At 41.5% G+C, this 18,773-nt stretch overlaps 1 protein-coding gene across 3 annotated transcripts; it reads left to right on the top strand.

Moving 5' to 3' along the window:
- The first annotated feature begins 7,785 nt into the window (after nucleotides 1–7,785).
- LOC308078557 (uncharacterized protein) lies at nucleotides 7,786–16,625 on the top strand. 3 transcript variants are annotated; one of them, XM_080419762.1, is made up of 3 exons: nucleotides 7,786–8,265; nucleotides 12,531–13,243; nucleotides 13,412–16,625. In XM_080419762.1, the coding sequence occupies exons 1-3, from the start codon at nucleotides 8,082–8,084 to the stop codon at nucleotides 14,648–14,650; spliced, it is 2,136 nt and encodes a 711-aa protein (XP_080275888.1). In that variant the 5' UTR covers nucleotides 7,786–8,081; the 3' UTR covers nucleotides 14,651–16,625. The 3 variants fall into 3 exon arrangements, with proteins under 3 accessions (XP_080275888.1, XP_080275889.1, XP_080275887.1); XM_080419763.1 differs by having other exon boundaries at nucleotides 12,531–13,100; nucleotides 13,446–16,625; XM_080419761.1 differs by having other exon boundaries at nucleotides 12,531–16,625.
- Nucleotides 16,626–18,773: the final 2,148 nt, after the last annotated feature.

An 18,773-nucleotide genomic window follows, 5' to 3' on the forward strand; every position in this document is an offset into this window, starting at 1 on the left:
CCAATGTGAAAAGGGTGCCATTTCTTCTTAGGCCTTTCAATCGGACACTGCATTCATGATTTGAGGCATTTTGTTCCGAAAATGTGTTTTGCTAAATTAGACCTGCTGGTGGCGTTATAACATGCCAATGTGAAAAGGGTGGCGTTTCTTCCTCGGCCTAGTGGGAAGGTGTGCGCAAAATATAACGGCAATCGCACGCTCCGTTGATGATTTGAGGCATTTTGTTCAAAACGAACCAATCCTGCAAACTTTGGAAGCCAATCTTAGCCAATCAGGATAGAATATAAAAAATCGGAGAGATCTGTGTTGATCACATGACTATATAGATACTGTGTACCGATTTGCGTGAGGTTTGGACAAAATCTGTAGGAGTGTTATCCAAAAATGTGTTTTGCACAAATCGGCCTCCTGGTGGCGCTATAACAGGACAATCTGAGGGGCAGAGGTTCGGCTTTGGCATCCAGGGAGTGTGTGTGCACAGTTTCGCAGCGGCTGGGCTAACGGTGCCGGAGATTAGCTATTCACAGACACACGGACGGAAGGACGGACGGACGGACGGACGGACGGACGGACGGACGGACGGACGGACGGACGGACGGACGGACGGACGGACAGGGGTAAAACATACTCCCTCGCCATGCCTTTCGGCCTGGCAGAGACAATAACGGCTCAAATTGTTGTTTCCTGGCAAGTATGATGGTCAGTATCATGGTCGGTATAATGTCAGTATCATGGTCAGTATCATGTCAGTATCATGTCAATATCATGACAGTATTATGGTCAGTTTAATGTCAGTATCATGGTCAGTATCATGGTCAGTTTAATGTCAGTATCATGGTCAGTATCATGGTTAGTATCATGGCCAGTTTAATGTCAGTATCATGGTCAGTATCATGTCAATATAATGTCAGTATCATATAAGTATCATGGTTAGTATCATGTCAGTATCATGGTCAGTATCATGGTCAGTATCATGGTCAGTATCATGGTCAGTTTAATGTCAGTATCATGGTCAGTATCATGGTCGGTATCATGGCCAGTATCATGGCCAGTATCATGGTTAATTATGGTCAGTATCATATCAATATCATGGTCAGTATCATGGTGACCATGAAACTGACCATGATACTGACCATGGTACTGACCATGATACAGATCATGATACTGATACTGACCATGATACTGACCATGATACTGACCATGGTACTGACCATGATACTGACCATGATACTGACATGATACTGACCATGATACTGATACTGACCATGATACTGATACTGACCATGGTACTGGCCATGGTACTGATATTGACCATGATACTGACCATGATACCGACCATGATACCGATACTGACATGATACTGACCATGATACTGATACTGACCATGGTACTGATACTGACCATGATACTGACCATGATACTGACCATGGTACTGACCATGATACTGACCATGATACTGACCATGATACTGATACTGACCATGATACTGACCATGATACCGATACTGACCATGATACTGACCATGGTACTGACCATGGTACTGACCATGATACTGACCATGGTACTGACCATGATACTGACCATGGTACTGACCATGATACAGACCATGATACTGATACTGACCATGACACTGACCATGGTACTGACCATGATACAGACCATGATACTGATACTGACCATGGTACTGACCATGATACTGACCATGATACTGACCATGGTACTGACCATGATACTGACCATGATACCGATACTGACCATGATACTGACCATGGTACTGACCATGGTACTGACCATGATACAGACCATGATACTGATACTGATACTGACCATGATACTGACCATGGTACTGACCATGATACTGACCATGATACTGATACTGACCATGGTAATGACCATGGTACTGACCATGATACTGATACTGACCATGGTACTGACCATGATACTGATACTGACCATGGTACTGACCATGATACTGACCATGATACTGACCATGATACTGATACTGACCATGGTACTGATAATGATTATTATGATGTAACACTTTACTTTTCTCAACAATATGAGACATTATTACATTATGAACTTTTATTACATTATAAGCGGCTACGTGAGATTTATAATGTAACACATTATTACATTATTACATTATAGAAAAATCTGTTATTACGTTATGCGCTAATTCTTTTATTACATTATGAGCTGATTATTACATTATGAGTTTTTATTACATTTAGATTATTACATTATGAACCGTTATTACATTATGAGCCGTTATTACATTATGAGCCGTTATTACATTATGAGTTGCTACATCGACCGACTACGCCACCTTTTGAGAGGTCTGGTCCTCAGTTAAAACTATAAAAAAAAGCAACACAGGTTCGTCTGACAACTTTGTGATTAAAAGGCAAAAACTTAAAACTGAGGCAAATTTGCAAAGTGAAACAAATGACTTTTATTGTAAATTACCTAGTTACAGTGGCATCTAAACAGCCAAACAACAATAAAATGCCCCAACTAAAAAGGGCCCACGAACTAAAATAGAATAAAATAAAAACGGAGAAACCAGCCAGTTATAGAGGAGAAGGGGGGAGGGGACAGCAGCATCTACGGCACCACCACACATGCCAGCAGCTCCGGTTCCCTGTGAAAGACAAGGAGGGATGCCAGTCACAGATTCACGGTACTTTCACAGTTCTGTTAGCTTAGCTTCTCTGGGGACCACGAGTATTGTTGTCTGATAGAAGACTTACCGGCAAGGCAGAGCTATGCTATGCCGGTTGTTGCACGTCAATACTCGGGTCGCGTCCTCCTTCTCTCGGTCCTCCACACAGGCACGATATGGTCCATGTGTCATCTGAGGGTGGTCGCCGTCTTATATCGCCTCGTTCTGGCTGTCCGTGTCCTCGTCTGGCTGGTCTCACTCTGTTGTCTCCTTGTGCACGTCCGTACCCTGGGTCTGCTCTCCTCTTGTCGTGTCGCTACAAACATTTTTAAACCTGGTCCACAGTCTCTCGGGGGAACCTCCCCTCTGCCTACTCGGCTCTGGATTGGCTGAGAGAGCTCCACCTGACCTGTGTCGCACGGCTGCTGTCTATCAGTGTCTATGGGTGCCGTGGCAGAAACAAAAATTAACTTAAGGCAAAACAATTACAGACTCCAAATATAGAAAACAAATGTAGAAAAACAAACCATTCACAAAAATAACACTGCAAAAAATATCAAACACATCAAAACATCACAACAAAATAATAGTCACAGCAAATAAAGAAAATAATCGTTTTCTGCCTACTGACACACTTTAAGGTTAGCAGTTTAAGGTTAGCAGTCCCTGCAATCAGGCAGCTTATAAGTGTCTCTGTACCTAGAGGGTACCTGTCCCAAGTTGGCCCTGGTGGAGCGCCGGGGGCCCTCTTCTACCAAAGGGGCTGGAAAGAACCTGTTCTGGGGGCCTCTGGTCTTCCCTGGTTGGCTCTGGGGCTAATGGAGGAGACTCTGTTGTGGGAGCTATACACAGCTTTAGTGTAGTCCTATGGGCTGTTCGTTCCCGCCCTCCCTTCTCTGGTTGAATTCTGTATACCACCCCGGTGTCTCCTACTTGCTCTAAAACAACAAATGGTTCGGGGGCGCACCATGTACGCAGCTTCCCCTGCCCTTGCCTGGTTTGGTTGCGAACCCACACCCTCTCCCCTGGCAACAGTGGTAGTGTGTTCACCCTCTGGTCATAACACTGCTTGCGGTTAGAGGCTGCATTACCCATTCTCTGACTGGCTGTGCGGTACGCTGCGGAGAGACGCTGTTGGTGATGTTGGACCCAGTCCCCCAACCCAAGGTGGGGCTGTGGTGGCTCTATTCCCAACCCGACATCAACCGGGCGCCGTAAATGGCGGCCGAACATAAGAAATGAGGGAGCATAACCGGTTGTGCTGTGGGTGGTATTGTTATAAGCATGTACAAGTTCAGGTAATTACTCAGGCCAACAACCTTGTTTCTCTGTTTCTAAGGTGCGAAGCATATTCAGGAGGGTCTGATTAAAACGTTCAACGCCACCATTACCAGCAGGGTGATAGGGGGTGGTGCGGCTCTTAGAAATGCCATAACTATCGCATAGCTGTTTCATAAGGGCAGATTCAAAATTGGCACCACGATCCGAATGGAACCGGGCAGGGCAACCGAAAGGCTGGATGACATGGGTCCACAAGGCCCCTGTGAAACAGTAGTTTGAGCAGTTTGGTCACGGGTAGGGATGGCCCAACTAAATCGGGTAAACAAATCAGTTGCTACTAAAATGTTTTGGTATACATCAGTGGGTCGGCCTAGAGTTAAAAAGTCTATGCCTATCACCTCTAAAGGATAAGAGACTGCGAAAGGGTGTAGGGGCGCCCTAGGCTCTACTCTATCCCTCTGCAGGCTGCAGACGACACAACCCTGTTGGAAAAGACGTGCCTCCCCCTCCATGCCAGGCCAGTAGAATCTCCGACGGAGCTGGGCCAGGGTCCGGTCGAGGCCGGCGTGGGCGGCAGCTACATGCAGCTCTTTCCAGACCTCTTCTCTCTTCGAACCTGGGCAGACAATCTGGGAATACACCTCATGTGTGTATGAGTCAGTCACTTTGCGGTACAGAATGTGATCTTTCACCTGTAACTTCTTCCACTGTTTGAACAGCATCTGGGCCCCCCGAGACCAGGTGCGGCGTTCAGGCAATGAAGGTGACGTCTGCTGTTCTACACACCTTGTCACCACCTGGATATCCACGTCCTGGGCCTGGGCGTCTCGCCACTCTCTGCCGGCCCACCCCTCTGGTCCGGCTGCCGGTGTCAGCTCCACAGCTGCCACGGTTACTGGGAACCGGGACAAGGCGTCGGCATTCACATTGCTTTTACCCGAACGGAATTTGATTTCAAAGGTGAAGGCTGCAAGCCGTGCGACCCAGCGCTGTTCTACGGCCCCAAGCCGAGCGGTCTGTAGGTGGGCAACAGGGTTATTGTCGGTATATATGGTAAATTGTACACCTGGCTGTCAGATAGTCCTTGAACTTTTCATTCACAGCCCATTTCAGGGCCAAGAGTTCCAACTTGAATGAACTGTAGTTGGCGTCATTCTGTTCTGTGGGTGGGGGTTCCATAGGCGTACAGGGACTCTGCCACCTCTTACCATGACCACGGAGCGGGCCAGTCCAAAATCCTTGGTGTCTGGCAAGACAGTCTTATATCGCCTCGTTCTGGCTGTCCGTGTCCTCGTCTGGCTGGTCTCACTCTGTTGTCTCCTTGTGCACGTCCGTACCCTGGGCCTGCTCTCCTCTTGTCGTGTCGCTACAAACATTCTCTCGGGGGAACCTCCCCTCTGCCTACTCGGCTCTGGATTGGCTGAGAGAGCTCCACCTGACCTGTGTCGCACAGCTGCTGTCTATCAGTGTCTATGGGTGCAGTGGCAGAAACAAAAATTAACTTAAGGCAAAACAGTTACAAACTCCAAATATAGAAAACAAATGTAGAAAAACAAACCATGCACAAAAATAACACAAATAAAAAATATCAAACTAATAATAGTCACAGAAAATAAAGAAAATAATAGTTTTCTGCCTACTGACATCTTCGCAATTTTTAATATTCCATCCTTATTGGTTAACATTGGCTTCCAAAGTTTGCAGGAGAGGTCTGTTTTGAACAAAATGCCTGAAATCATGAACGCAGCGTGCAATTTCTGTGAAATTTTGCACACATTCTCACTAGGCCGAGGAAGAAATGCCACCCTTTTCACATTGGCCTGTTACAGCGCCACCAGCAGGTCTAATTTAGCAAAACACAGTTTTTTTTACAAAATGCCTCAAATCATGAATGCAGCATCCGATTACCTTGAAAGGCCTAAGAAGTAATGGCACCATTTTCACATTGGCCTATTATAGTGCCACCAGCAAGCCACAATAACCTACCTGACCTGGTGGAGACCTGTGGTCCGAGGAGCACTTTTTCTAGTTTGTGTTATCTTTTTAGTCTGACTGTACCACGTGCTGTTTACATTTCTTGATTTACATTTTTGACTAATAAAGTATTCTATCAATCAATCAATCAATCAAAAAACAGCTGTTCTTAGTAGTTATTACTATTATTATTATTATTATTATTATTATTATTATTACCCTTATTGTTATTTGTATTATTATTATTATTATTGTATTATAAAATATTCTGTTAGTGGGTCCCTGGCACATTTTTTTTAAATGGGGGTCCACAGCCAAATATCAATTTGGGGGTCAACTCAAATCAAACTTTTCAAGGTTTTGTTTGGCTTCCTTCAGACAATGCAGCAGCAGCATAGATAATAATAATAATAACAATAATAAAAAGAAAGCGAGAGAGTGCAAAAAAGAGCAAAACAAAAGGGAACATCAGCGTATGTACCCGTGCATATGATCTTGGTATATTAAGTGCTGCACAGAGCAAATTCAAATACAAACAAACAAGAAAAGAGTAAAAAAAAAAAAACATTAAAGGCTTGCTAGGAAAAAAAAACGTCTTTAAGGATTTAATATGATTGAGAAACATTGCATCAATGGAGCTGTACATACCTTGGCCAGCAGGGGGCAATAAGCATCACCACAAATATCACAGCTTTAAGCTGACCCGGAACTGGAAGTTCATTCCATTGTTGATGAGCCTCACGAGCGCGCACAACGAGAGCTAACGTTAGCTTTGGATTTGTTCCACTTTGGAATAGAAAGAATTCATTAATTAATGCTTAATTGTGACTTTACTACAAACACTGAATGCATGAAGTCCTTGATGAACCAGCGGCTCTCTGTGGCTGATGAAGAGATGTTTGGGCCCGGGTCGTTGAATGAATTCTAGATAACTTATGAGGTGAGGAACAAGACTAGCTGTAATATACAACCCTCGTAGACGTATTTATGATTCTGACGTTTTAAACGTCAGAATCATAAATACGTCTACGAGGGTTGTATATTACAGCTAGAACAAGACCATAGTGAAAAATGTCCCACATGTTAATATACAATACATGTTAGAGTATGTTATTACTATATATAACTAATATATATATATAATGGTAAATATATTATAACAATACAGCTGGTACATCCGTATGTTAGAGGATGTTGATACAATATAACTACAGAGTTTGTTATTATTACTATATAAATACATCTGTAATGGTAAATATGGTATTATAATGCAACTAATACATCTTTATGATAGAGTATGTTATTACAACATCCCTTATAACGTTGCTGTTGGGCAGAAACCTCATATCCATTCAATGTTTCATACAAGAGTGTTGCACAAAGTAGTGAAACTAGCAGCTCTACAATCGGCTATTTTCACTGCTTTTTAATATTTCTTAAATAATAATTAAAAGTAACGTTTTTTGATATACAAGGTTTCCGCCCCGCAGCGACAAATCTATACTGTAGTGTTATTATTACAATATAATTAATAGAGCATCTGTACATCTCATTCTGTACGGTAGAGTATGTTAATACAATATAACTTGTTAATCTGTACAGTAGAGTACGTTAATACAATATTACTAAATATGTACGGTAGACTATGTTAATATAATATAACTTCTACTAACTAGTACATATTTGTCTAACTATTGAGCATGTTTGGCCTCTGGGGGGGGGACACATTTATACTTTTGACATATTTTTAACTATGTCTATAGGGAACAATTTATACCAGCTTTAGGTCATTTTAAACCCTGAGCAGTGTGGCACAAACTGTACAGACCAAATGAGGGGAAAAAAGAAAGAGGAAATAGAAAAACAGATGTTGGAGTACTGGTACCCAAAATACAGGAATCAGATAATATAATATCCTTTCTAAAGGTTTTTTATTGGAACGATTGACCCACAAACTAATAATTGTACATAGACCCTCTGATATTTAAAAACGTCTTACCAAGACCGTGCCACTCTAAAACCTCAAAACGTACCTTTTGACCTTGAAATTGTTTTCCACTAAATACATGAAGGAAAACTTTTAATATCACATTACTATTGCAATTTATTTTGGGTTCGGTCCTTTTTAAAAGTGGATTGACTGGACTATCAAGGTTGCAGAATGATAACTAAACTTTTTGTTTGCTTGCTTTGTTTTTTTGTTCTACTGGTGAATTTCACAGAGCACCACAGGGAGAGATCTACAGTATCAAGAGAGACGGCCTCCAGAAAATATTCAACGTTGTCAGAGGAACAGCGAGAGATGGACCAGGGACGCGGACTGCAAGATGCAAAGCTGACAGCAGGTATGCAGTGTTAAAGTTTTTTTTTTTTTACTGGTGGTTTCCACTGGCTGCTACAAATTGAGGTCTGTGTTAACCCATTAAAACAGCATCAGTGTCATTTTAGATTTTAACCACTTTAACCATTATTGTATACTTTGGCTATTCAAAGACAGCAGATATACAAGCTCATAGTACGACACTTTGTGCTGCGCTATGAGCTTGTAGATCTGCTATTTTAGAAAAATCTTGAGGCTTTGTGCAAATCTTTGAATATATATATATTTTTAAGGCAATTTTTTTTAATTAAAATCTTTGCTTCCGGGGGTCCCTGGAACAAGATATTTTGAGATGGGGGGTTCGCGGCCAAATACATATAATTTTGGGGGTCCTTGACATGAAAATGTTTGACAACCGCTGATATAGCAGCATACGTTTTTCAGAAAACTGTTAGGATTTAGAAGACATTTTTCCAATCGGCCTCATGTCTTAATGGGTTAACAGACAGATTCATTGGTAATTGTTTTTAGATAATAAATGGTCCCTGAGCCACTTGGGTGGTGCAGGGGTAAAGTACCTGCCCACCTCTACCTCTCTCTCTCTCTCTCAAGTTGTGAGCTTGTAGGTCTGATTTGTTTTTGTATTCTCTGTCAGTATGTCAGTATTATAAATTATCCTACACTGCTGTGACATAACCCTAACGGGTACCTTATCCTTTCCTCTATATAATTTATATTCCACATAATGTCGGCATCAATCTGGGAACCCATCAGCAAAAACAAAAGAGGAAACAAATGTTTTTCCTTTGAATTTGCCTCTGGGGAAAACGCTCAATTCCCGACTGGATGTCGGCCCGTTCACTCTCCTTCAGCCCTCCTCTTCCAGTGGTGCTCCTTTCTTTACATTCCTAATAACAACTCTGCATGTTGTAATGGGAGTTGCCGACAGATTCAGCTGCGGTAATCTGAATCTGTCTTGAGGGATTATGTCGGCATTGACCTGTACATCTGACAAACGGCTGAATTATAATGTTCTCTTACTTTTTTATTCTCTATTCATTTACTATTTCACTTTTTACGTTTTTAAAGAAAAAAATACCATGACATTTTCTTTGCATAATTTTTTTTCTAAATATAAATGTTATATATTTTAGGAAGTGTTTAGCCAAATATTTTTGGTCCACTTGCAATATCCTCACGGTCCACCAGTGGGCCCCGGCCCACAGGTTGAGAATCGCTGCCTTAATTCATTATAATTGTCCTCTATAACCAAAACGCCCGTCGCAGGTTGATGATATATAATAATGTGTGGTCCAGCCCTATGGACTGTATGGAATGCATGTGCAAATAAAAACATAATATTGTTTGATGCTCATATTAACCTTAGGAAGTGTTAAGTTATTAGCACATGCATTCCATACATTCCATAGGGCTTGGTGCTCTTTTACTTGTCAGTGACATACTGATTTACTGATGAATTGAGTGCAAGGAACCACGATGGAAACAGACCCCTGGGGCTTTTTGTGTCAACCTTATTGGCAAAACCATTGACTGTACTACCTGTTCTGTTAATAAGCATGTTATTATAGTATGCAATCAATCAATACACTGTAATAACATGATAAAAGAAAGGTTTTCACTAATACACACTGTGAAAGTGTTAGGCCTTATTATAATTCAGTAATTCACATGTGATGTATTCAACAACCTTGCTTACAAGACTGCTAGGAGAACCATGGCCAACATAATACCAAGAATGAGAAGCCACCCTTTAAAGAACATCCTCCTATAATCTCACAAACCTCTGTGGTCGACCGATCGACCGACGGTGGTGAGACCGAAACTGTGTGTCCGGTTCTCCTCACTGGCTGGAGCAATTGATCTGAATTGGCACACAGCCATTGACCATTACGATCTGAACGCAACCGCGAAGCCCCTTTTTCAATTTCATCAAATCTCAGCTGTTAATTAGCGTTTTAAAAAACAAACTGTGCATCCGTAAAATCCACACACCCACTCTGTTACAGTGTCGTTGCCGCCTTTCTCGCCTGCCTCAAGCGCACACACACTCAGACAACGTGCTTAAACTTAAAGGACTATCATTTACACACGTGTACACAGAAAACATTCTTACGGATCTGTGTGTGTGTGTGTGTGTGTGTGTGTGGGGGGGAAGTGGGGGACGCTTCGCCACCATTACACACAATGTCACGGAGTAAACAGACTGACTTAAGGTAGACCAGTAATTCCACACAGAGCTAATGTCACACCAACTCATAACCCCTGTCTCATGCATATAGGCTACTGTCTGTATAACCCCACGTTCGCAAATAGTTTTCGACAGACCTACTGTCTGCCACAAGCACACACAGAGAGTGTGTGTGTGTGTGTGGGGGGGGGTTCGCCACCCTGTGTGTGTGTGTGTGTACGCGTGTGTGTGTGTCCGCGTGTGTGTGTGTGTGTGGGGGGGGGGGGGGGGGTCGCGACGGTCCCTTTCCCTGTGTGTGCGTATGTGTGTGTGTGGCGTCTGTGCATGTGTTGGGGGGTTAGGGCCGACCGTATTTGCGTTTCTGTACAAAAATCTTCCAGCCCACACCCTCACAGGCAACATGCTTACACTTACAAAGGACTTTCATTTACGGCCCCTGGACACTCACACTGCGCCTTAAGACATGGTTGGCGCGTGGGATAACTTCTTCATACCACCAGCACACAACGGCCCTCATTTATCAACGCGGTGCAGCCCAAATAATGGGCGTACGGCGAGATCACCGCACCTTTCGGCATTTGTCAATATATCCTGACGTGGGCTTCATCCTACGGTACGCTGAAATCTCACGTCTGGTCGGGACCAGTTGTTGACGTTGGCTGCACCCGTTTATTCCATCCTAGACCTGCAGAGCAGCATTGTTTGACTGTCTGAGAGGCATCTGGACACATAATCCAAAATATCCGAGCGCTTCTGCGAGAGCACTCTTCTGCGAGAGCACCGGTCTAACAGTTTAGACCGCTGCGTTGATATTTTTCACTTAAGCGTATTCCAACAACAGGGTTGCCAGGTTTCGCACCAGAAAAAAGCAACCAGGTCTATGAAAAGAAGACTACTAATTTATTATTGCATGTCCATTGGACATTCCCCCAAACACACCCTGACAACACGGCAAGGCTACTTTCACCAATTGATCATGTTATATTGTTTTTCTTAATACAAAACATCCATTACATATTTACATTCTTCTACTCCTCCTACATTTTCTTCAAAGGAAAACCAGTGCTACCAAGTACACAATTACTTTCCATCCCTGACATACTGTACTCTGCACAGCACAGAACCCAAACACTGCACAAACTTTGACTGCACATAACCCCGGGTATGGACTAGTAAGAGAAGATTAACTTAAATGTTTGCCTCCTGAGCAGATTTGAATTAACGACCATAACATTCATTATCCTATAACTTCGTAACAACAGTAACGGTACTACGTTTGGATTCCAAGACTTTTGAAATGCCCATCAACCATGATACTCGGTTACTAAACTGACTAATTAATTTTAACATGGCTAAAGCTTCTGGGCGTAAACGGTAGCAGCGCAGCAAGAAGCAACCTCACTTAAGCTGCACGATAAAACGGCTGTTATTCCTTGAACCCCTCTCTCCTGTGAGCTAAACAGATGATCTCAGGCTGCAGGAATGCCGAGTTGCCAGATGGTGAGAGAGAAATCAGCATGACATGCATGTAATGTAAATTATCTGCTACTTTCAAATCCTGAGATACAAGTGGAATATTTGGACGATTTTGAAACAAATTCACATTAATTCGGGGGACCATGACAGAACCACCTTAGGAAGCAAGCCTAAGCAACTACACCCCAGAACAGCCAAAACCACCAATAACAACAAGCAACTTTACAGAAAAATAAGCCCAGCGATGCTTATAATAATCAGACATGAACAGCTGATTGGCACGTCAGTGTATAACGTATGGATCTTGCGTGACGCTGTAAACAGCCACATAGGAATGAGCATGCATGTAACCTCTCGAGTGTATGCTGCCAGAACTAACTCGAAGGCTACGTATAATTTGCAATGGTGGCTTGGGAAAAGACAAAGCCTCTTTAGGGAGAGTGGGGAGGGGCTAAAAGAAATCAACATCTAAGTTAAAAGCAGATAAAGCAATATTATGAATCTCAGTCGACCAGCTACCACAGCTACAAAACAGAAGAAAATGTAATGGATAAATGTATGGTTCAAACATTGTTTAATTTTCTCTCATTGAATCTTTTGTCTAGACTTCCTGCACCTCCCTGGTGCAGAGAGAGAGCTGGCTGAACAGCAGGAGAGGAACCCCAGTCTGGTCCTGGAGGAACCAGAACCTCTGCAGTTTAAAGAGGAACAGGAGGAGCTACTTGAAAGACCAGAGGGGGCTGATGGGTCAACATTGACATTACTAGCAGTGCAAAGTGAAGATGATGATGAAAACAGAGAGACAGAGCCTCTAGCCAGCACCTCAACTGAACACATGAAAACACAAGCTGTTGTAGAGGACTGTGGAACATCACAACCAACTAGTGATGACCACCTCCTCTCTTCCCACTGTTCTGAATCTGACACAGAGGACAGTGATGATTGGGAGGAGACCAGGGAAGGTCAGTCAGCTTTGAACACACTGAAATCACACAAGACACGAAATGCTGATGGACAAAAATTGTGTTTGAGAAACAGGCTGTCCCAGGACTTGAAATCATCCAAACAAACCCCATCCATGAGTCTCAAAGGCAAGGCAAACAAATGTTGTGAGGTTTGTGGCAAAACTTTTAGTAAAAATGCATATCTTGTAGAACACATGAGGATTCACACAGGTGAAAAACCCTTTAGTTGCAATATTTGTGGCAAAAGTTTCAGTAAGAAGAGTACTCTTGTGGTGCACACAAGGATCCATACAAGAAAACCTTTTCATTGTACTGTTTGTGAGAAAACGTTTGATATTGCTCATGGCCTAAAAGTACACATGAGGACTCACACATGGGGGAAGCCCTTTTGTTGTAGAACATGTGGAAAAACCTTCCCCACTAGTCAAATTCTGGAAGCACACATGAGGATGCACACAGGTGAAAACACCTTTAGTTGTACAGTTTGTGATAAAAGTTTCTGTCTGAAAAATACTCATAAGAGTCAGATAGTAAGGCATATGAGGACTCATACAGGGGAAAAACCCTTTAGTTGCAATTTTTGTGACAAAAGTTTCAGTCTGAAGAATACTCTTGTGGTACACACAAGGATTCATACAGGAAAACCTTTTCATTGTACAGTTTGTGAAAAAACTTTTACTAAGGTTCAACATCTAAACGTACACATGAGGACTCACACAGGGGAATTTCCCTTTCGTTGTACAGTTTGTGCCAAAACCTTCAATTGGAGTGGGACACTGAAGACCCACATGAGGATACATATGGAGGAAAAAGCATTTTGTTGTACATTGTGTGGAAAACCCTTTGTTAGTAATACAAAACTGGTACAACACTTGAAGACCCATAAAGGGGAAAACCCCTTCAGCTGTACATTTTGTGGCAAAAGCTTCAGAACCAAGTTTACTCTTGATTTACACAAAGAGACTCATTCAGGGCAAAAACGCTTTCCTTGTGAAGTTTGTGGCAAAATGTTTAACACTAAACAAAATCTGAAACAACACATGATGATTCATTCAGGAGAAAAACCCTTTGTTTGTACAATTTGCGGCAGAAGATCTCTTTCTAAACAAAATCTGAAATTACACATGGTGACTCATACAGGGGAAAGAGCCTTTCTTTGCTCATTTTGTGGAAAAACTTTCAGATACAAGGTAAATCTTGAGGGACATCTGAGGACTCACACTGGTGAAAGACCCTTTAGTTGTAACGTTTGTACCAAAACCTTCCACTTATATAAGTCATGGAAGGCCCACAGTAGGACTCATACAGATGAAAAATCCTTTAGTTGTAAAGTGTGTACTAAAACCTTCAAAGAGAGTAAGTCTCTAAAGGCGCACATGAGGATTCATACAGGGGAAAAACCCTTTAGTTGCATAATCTGTGGCAAAAGCTTCCGACGTGGTACAAATCTAAAGGTCCACATGATGACTCATATGGCAGATACACCTGCAGGAGATAAAACTTTCATTTGCACAGTCTGTGAGAAAGGCTTCAAGCAGAGGGAACATCTGAAGGTCCACATGATGTGTCATACTGGTGAAAAACCTTTTAGTTGTACAGTTTGTAGTAAAAGCTTTTGTCAAATATCTGCTGTGACAAGGCACATGAGGACCCATACAGGTGAAAAACCCTTTACTTGTACAGTTTGTGGTGAAGGCTTTGCTCAGACGAGTACACTGAAAAGTCACATGAGTAGGCGTAAATCCTGTCTGAAAATGTAACTATTCTGTTGTGTTTAATATCATTTTGGGTAGTCTGCTAGGGTATTGGATTGCAATAGATGAACTGTGAACATCTGATGATTACATTGTTTCATTGTTTATTTAGACAAAACTGAATTTTTAGTCTTTAGGGTAGAGGAGGACAGCTACAATCTGTCATGTTAAAAACCACAAGCCAGGCTAAAACCCTTGGTTTAGGTAGACCCAGGCCAAACTTATAACTCAAACACAAAGTAAGCCTACTATGAGATTAAGATATGTTTATTAAAATGCTTGTGTTTAAACAGGAATGATTCAAATAATGAAAGGAGATGTGGAACTCAAGCTCAGTATCAATTTTATTGTCACATCACAGGTTTACAGTGGGTAAATCTTTTTTTGTGTGAGCTTCGTTGGTTTTGTTATTTCCATAAGAGAAAGGGAAGTAGAAGGAGGGGGGCAACTAATCAAAGAAATGATCTACATATTAACACATAGTACCGTACATCTTTCCGGTGCAGTAAGAACCTGAGGTAAGAAAGACATAAGCTGTGCTGCTCACTAGACTTGTGTGGCCGTTCTCTAATATATTAACATATGCTAAAATGAATTAAACATGAGTTGCAGGCTAGACTATATAAAGGTAAACAAAACATATAAAAAGATTTATAATAATATATTGCGTAACAGACCGCTGTTAATGTCAGCCAATCCATAACACATGAATTTACACTGTAATTCTAAATATTGTTATTAGAATCTGTTACATAAGGGGCACGGTGGCGCAGTCGGTAGCGCTGTCGCCTCACAGCTAGAAGGTCCTGGGTTCGATTCCCGCCGGGGACGCTGTGGGCGCTGGGGGCGTGTCTTCTCCTCCGCGTCATCAGCGCCCATACCCTAGGTGGGGTTGGCGAAAGGGCCTACTCTGTGTGGAGTTTGCATGTTCTCCCCGTGTCTCCTAGGGTAGTTAATACCCTCACAAAAACATGTAGTAATCCTGGTCACTATACTGCCTCCCCCTGGTCAGCCGGGGCGCCTGATGGAGGGGAAGGGAACTGGTTGGAATAACGTGTTCCTTCCACGCGCTACGTCCAACCAGGGAAACTCTCCCCTGTCAGGTGACAAGAAGGTCAGTTGGCTCTCATGCATTGAAGGAGGCATGAGCTCGGCCCTGGCCTCCCTAGGCTGGTGGGGGGAGTGTAGTGCCCAGGATCACTTAGCAAATTGGCACCGGGTGAAAAAAGGGTTAAAAAATCGAGGGATAAAAATTATAGATAGAATCTGTTACAGATGTATGTATATTTACTCACTAATGCAGTTAAGTAGAATCCTTAACATACGTATATATGTTTATTTACTTACATATTAATGTAGTTCATGTCTCAAGACACCTCTTGGTTCTCCAACATCCCGATGTCTCTAAAAACGAAGCTTCAGACCTCCCAAAAACAAACTAATTCGACTACTTCTCGGCATAAAGCCCATGACCCACCTGATTCCATCACATGTCACTAGTCTGGGATGGCTCGGGGTACAAGACAGGGTTAAGCAATTAAAAATGGGATTGATTTTTAAGATTGTCAAATAGTCATTGCCCACAATGCCCTCATACCTGACTAACTACCTCTCCAAAGTGAGTGACACCCACAACCACAATACTAGAGGGAGCGACAACAATCTGGTACCACCCATCTATGGAACAAACATGGGAAAATTATCATTCTACTACTCTGCCATCAAAATGTGGAATGCCCTGACACCATCCCTTAAAAAATGTGTATCACTGGCGTCTTTTAAAACGAAAATCCGTCTATCAGGAGACCAAAAGGGGAAGTAAATAAATGTTTTCCCATAGAAAAGGAGGTGACATTCACTGCCGAAATGTTTCCCCTTTTTTCCTTTGTACATAGTGTTTTATATTTGTTGATATGTATTTATGTGTTATTTTTAGGACTTGTTTGTGTTATCCTTTTCAGCCTAAATGTCTAACTATACCTTGTGCTATTTACATTTTTGTCTAATAAAGTATTCAATCAATCAATCAAACTTCTATTAATGCTTCAGATTACAAATATGTTTCAAATGTGTTATTCAAACTTCATTCTCAAAGATCAGCTACAATGAATAATATATGTTCCCAGCATAGCTTGAGACCCAAAAGAGTCATTTGATGTCTCCCCGGGACCCAAGCTAGTGATAATTGCTGATCTACAAGCTACAACGTGTCCACATACAACACGTTGTGAGCTTGTAGATCTGCCATTCTCATGTATATAGGTTTACAGAATATATATATATATATATATATGTATATGTATATGTATATGTATATATATATATATATATATATATATATATATATATATATATATATATATATATATGTATATATATATATATATATATATGTATGTATATATATATATATATATATATATATATATATATATATTCTTTGCAAGTAGTGTGTTATTTAAAGAATTATTTGTGTGGTATTTAAAGAATATTATATTCTGAGTCACCACATTGGAAAGTAGACTGCCTTGATGGGGATCATGTGAGGAGCAATAAAGTACAGAGGTTGATTGCATCTTCCAGAAAAACAGCGCCAAAGAAGTTCTGTTCATCTCTTTGTGCTGCAAGAACAAACGGTTTAAGAAAACCTTTGTTACTTCAGCAATAAGGTTAGTTAGGCTATGTATGGGTATTATGTGCAATAACAAAGGATTTTTCCCTGTGACACATTTTTATGCTTTTCATGTTGTCATAGACATTCAAAAGTGAAATGATCATCATTTTTACTACATTCATTTGTATTTTAAAATGAGTATTATGATTACACCACTATTGCACACATTCTGAAATCCTTATTCTGAACAGACACCCAGACTATGAGTTGCAGATATTAAAGATGAAAAGCCACAAAACAGTAACATTAGATTTCCCCCCTTTATTTTCTCAGGTGTGTCATTCACTGTGTCATTCACTGCCACCATTTTCCCTTTTTCTACTTTGTGCATGTAGTGTTTTGTATTTGTTGATGACATGCATTATTGTGTTATTTTGATGATGTTGATGAATTGGATACATAGGACCACAATAAGTCCCCAGGACTTATTGTCTCCGCCAGGTCGAAAGGCATGGCCGAGACTATGTTTTGCACCCTGTCCGTCCGTCCGTCCGTGTGTTCGCAGTGTCCGTTGGCCCGGTCAATGCGAAACTGTGCACACACACTCCCTGGATGCCAATAACAGATTGGCCTGTTATAACGGCACCAGGAGGCCGATTTATGCGAAAAACTTTTTTTTATATTAGCCTACTCATACAGATTCTGTCCAAAAATCACGCAAATCGGTACACAGCATATCTATAGTCATGTGATCAACAGAGATCTGTCCATTCTTTTATATTCCATCCTTATTGGTTAACATTGGCTTCCAAAGTTTGCAGGAGAGGTCTGTTTTGAACAAAACGCCTGAAATCATGAACGCAGCGTGCAATTTCTGTGAAATTTTTCACACATGCTCACTAGGCCGAGGAAGAAATGCCATCCTTTTCACATTGGCCTGTTACAGCGCCACCAGCAGGTCTAATTTAGCAAAACACAGTTTTTGCAACAAAATGCCTCAAATCATGAATGCAGCATCCGATTACCTTGAAAGGCCTAAGAAGTAATGGCACCATTTTCACATTGGCCTATTATAGTGCCACCAGCAAGCCACAATAACCTACTTGACCTGGTGGAGACCTGTGGTCCGAGGAGCGCTTTTTCTAGTTTGTGTTATCTTTTTAGTCTTAATGTCTGACTGTACCACGTGCTGTTTACATTTCTTGATTTACATTTTTGACCAATAAAGTATTCAATCAATCAATCAATCAATCAATCAAAAAACAGCTGCTCTTAGTAGTTATCACTATTATTATTATTATTATTATTATTATTATTATTATTATTATTATTAACAAAATATTCTGTTAGTGGGTCCCTGGCACACATTTTTTTTAAATGGGGGTCCACAGCCAAATACATATCAATTTGGGGGTCAACTCAAATCAAACTTTATTTCAAGGTTCAAGGTTTTGTTCGGCTTCCTTCAGACAATGCAGCAGCAGCATAGGTAATAATAATAATAACAATAATAAA

Source organism: Gymnoscopelus braueri (genome assembly GCF_963280865.1).
Source record: "Gymnoscopelus braueri genome assembly, chromosome: 22".
Taxonomy (NCBI): domain Eukaryota; kingdom Metazoa; phylum Chordata; class Actinopteri; order Myctophiformes; family Myctophidae; genus Gymnoscopelus; species Gymnoscopelus braueri.

Excerpts from the sequence above, each read along its gene's own strand:
- LOC308078557 (XM_080419761.1), top strand. The coding sequence starts at position 8,082 with ATGATAACTAAACTTTTTGTTTGCTTGCTTTGTTTTTTTGTTCTACTG. Across the intron at positions 8,266-12,530 it reads AGATGCAAAGCTGACAGCAG|ACTTCCTGCACCTCCCTGGT; the intron begins GTATGCAGTGTT and ends TCTTTTGTCTAG.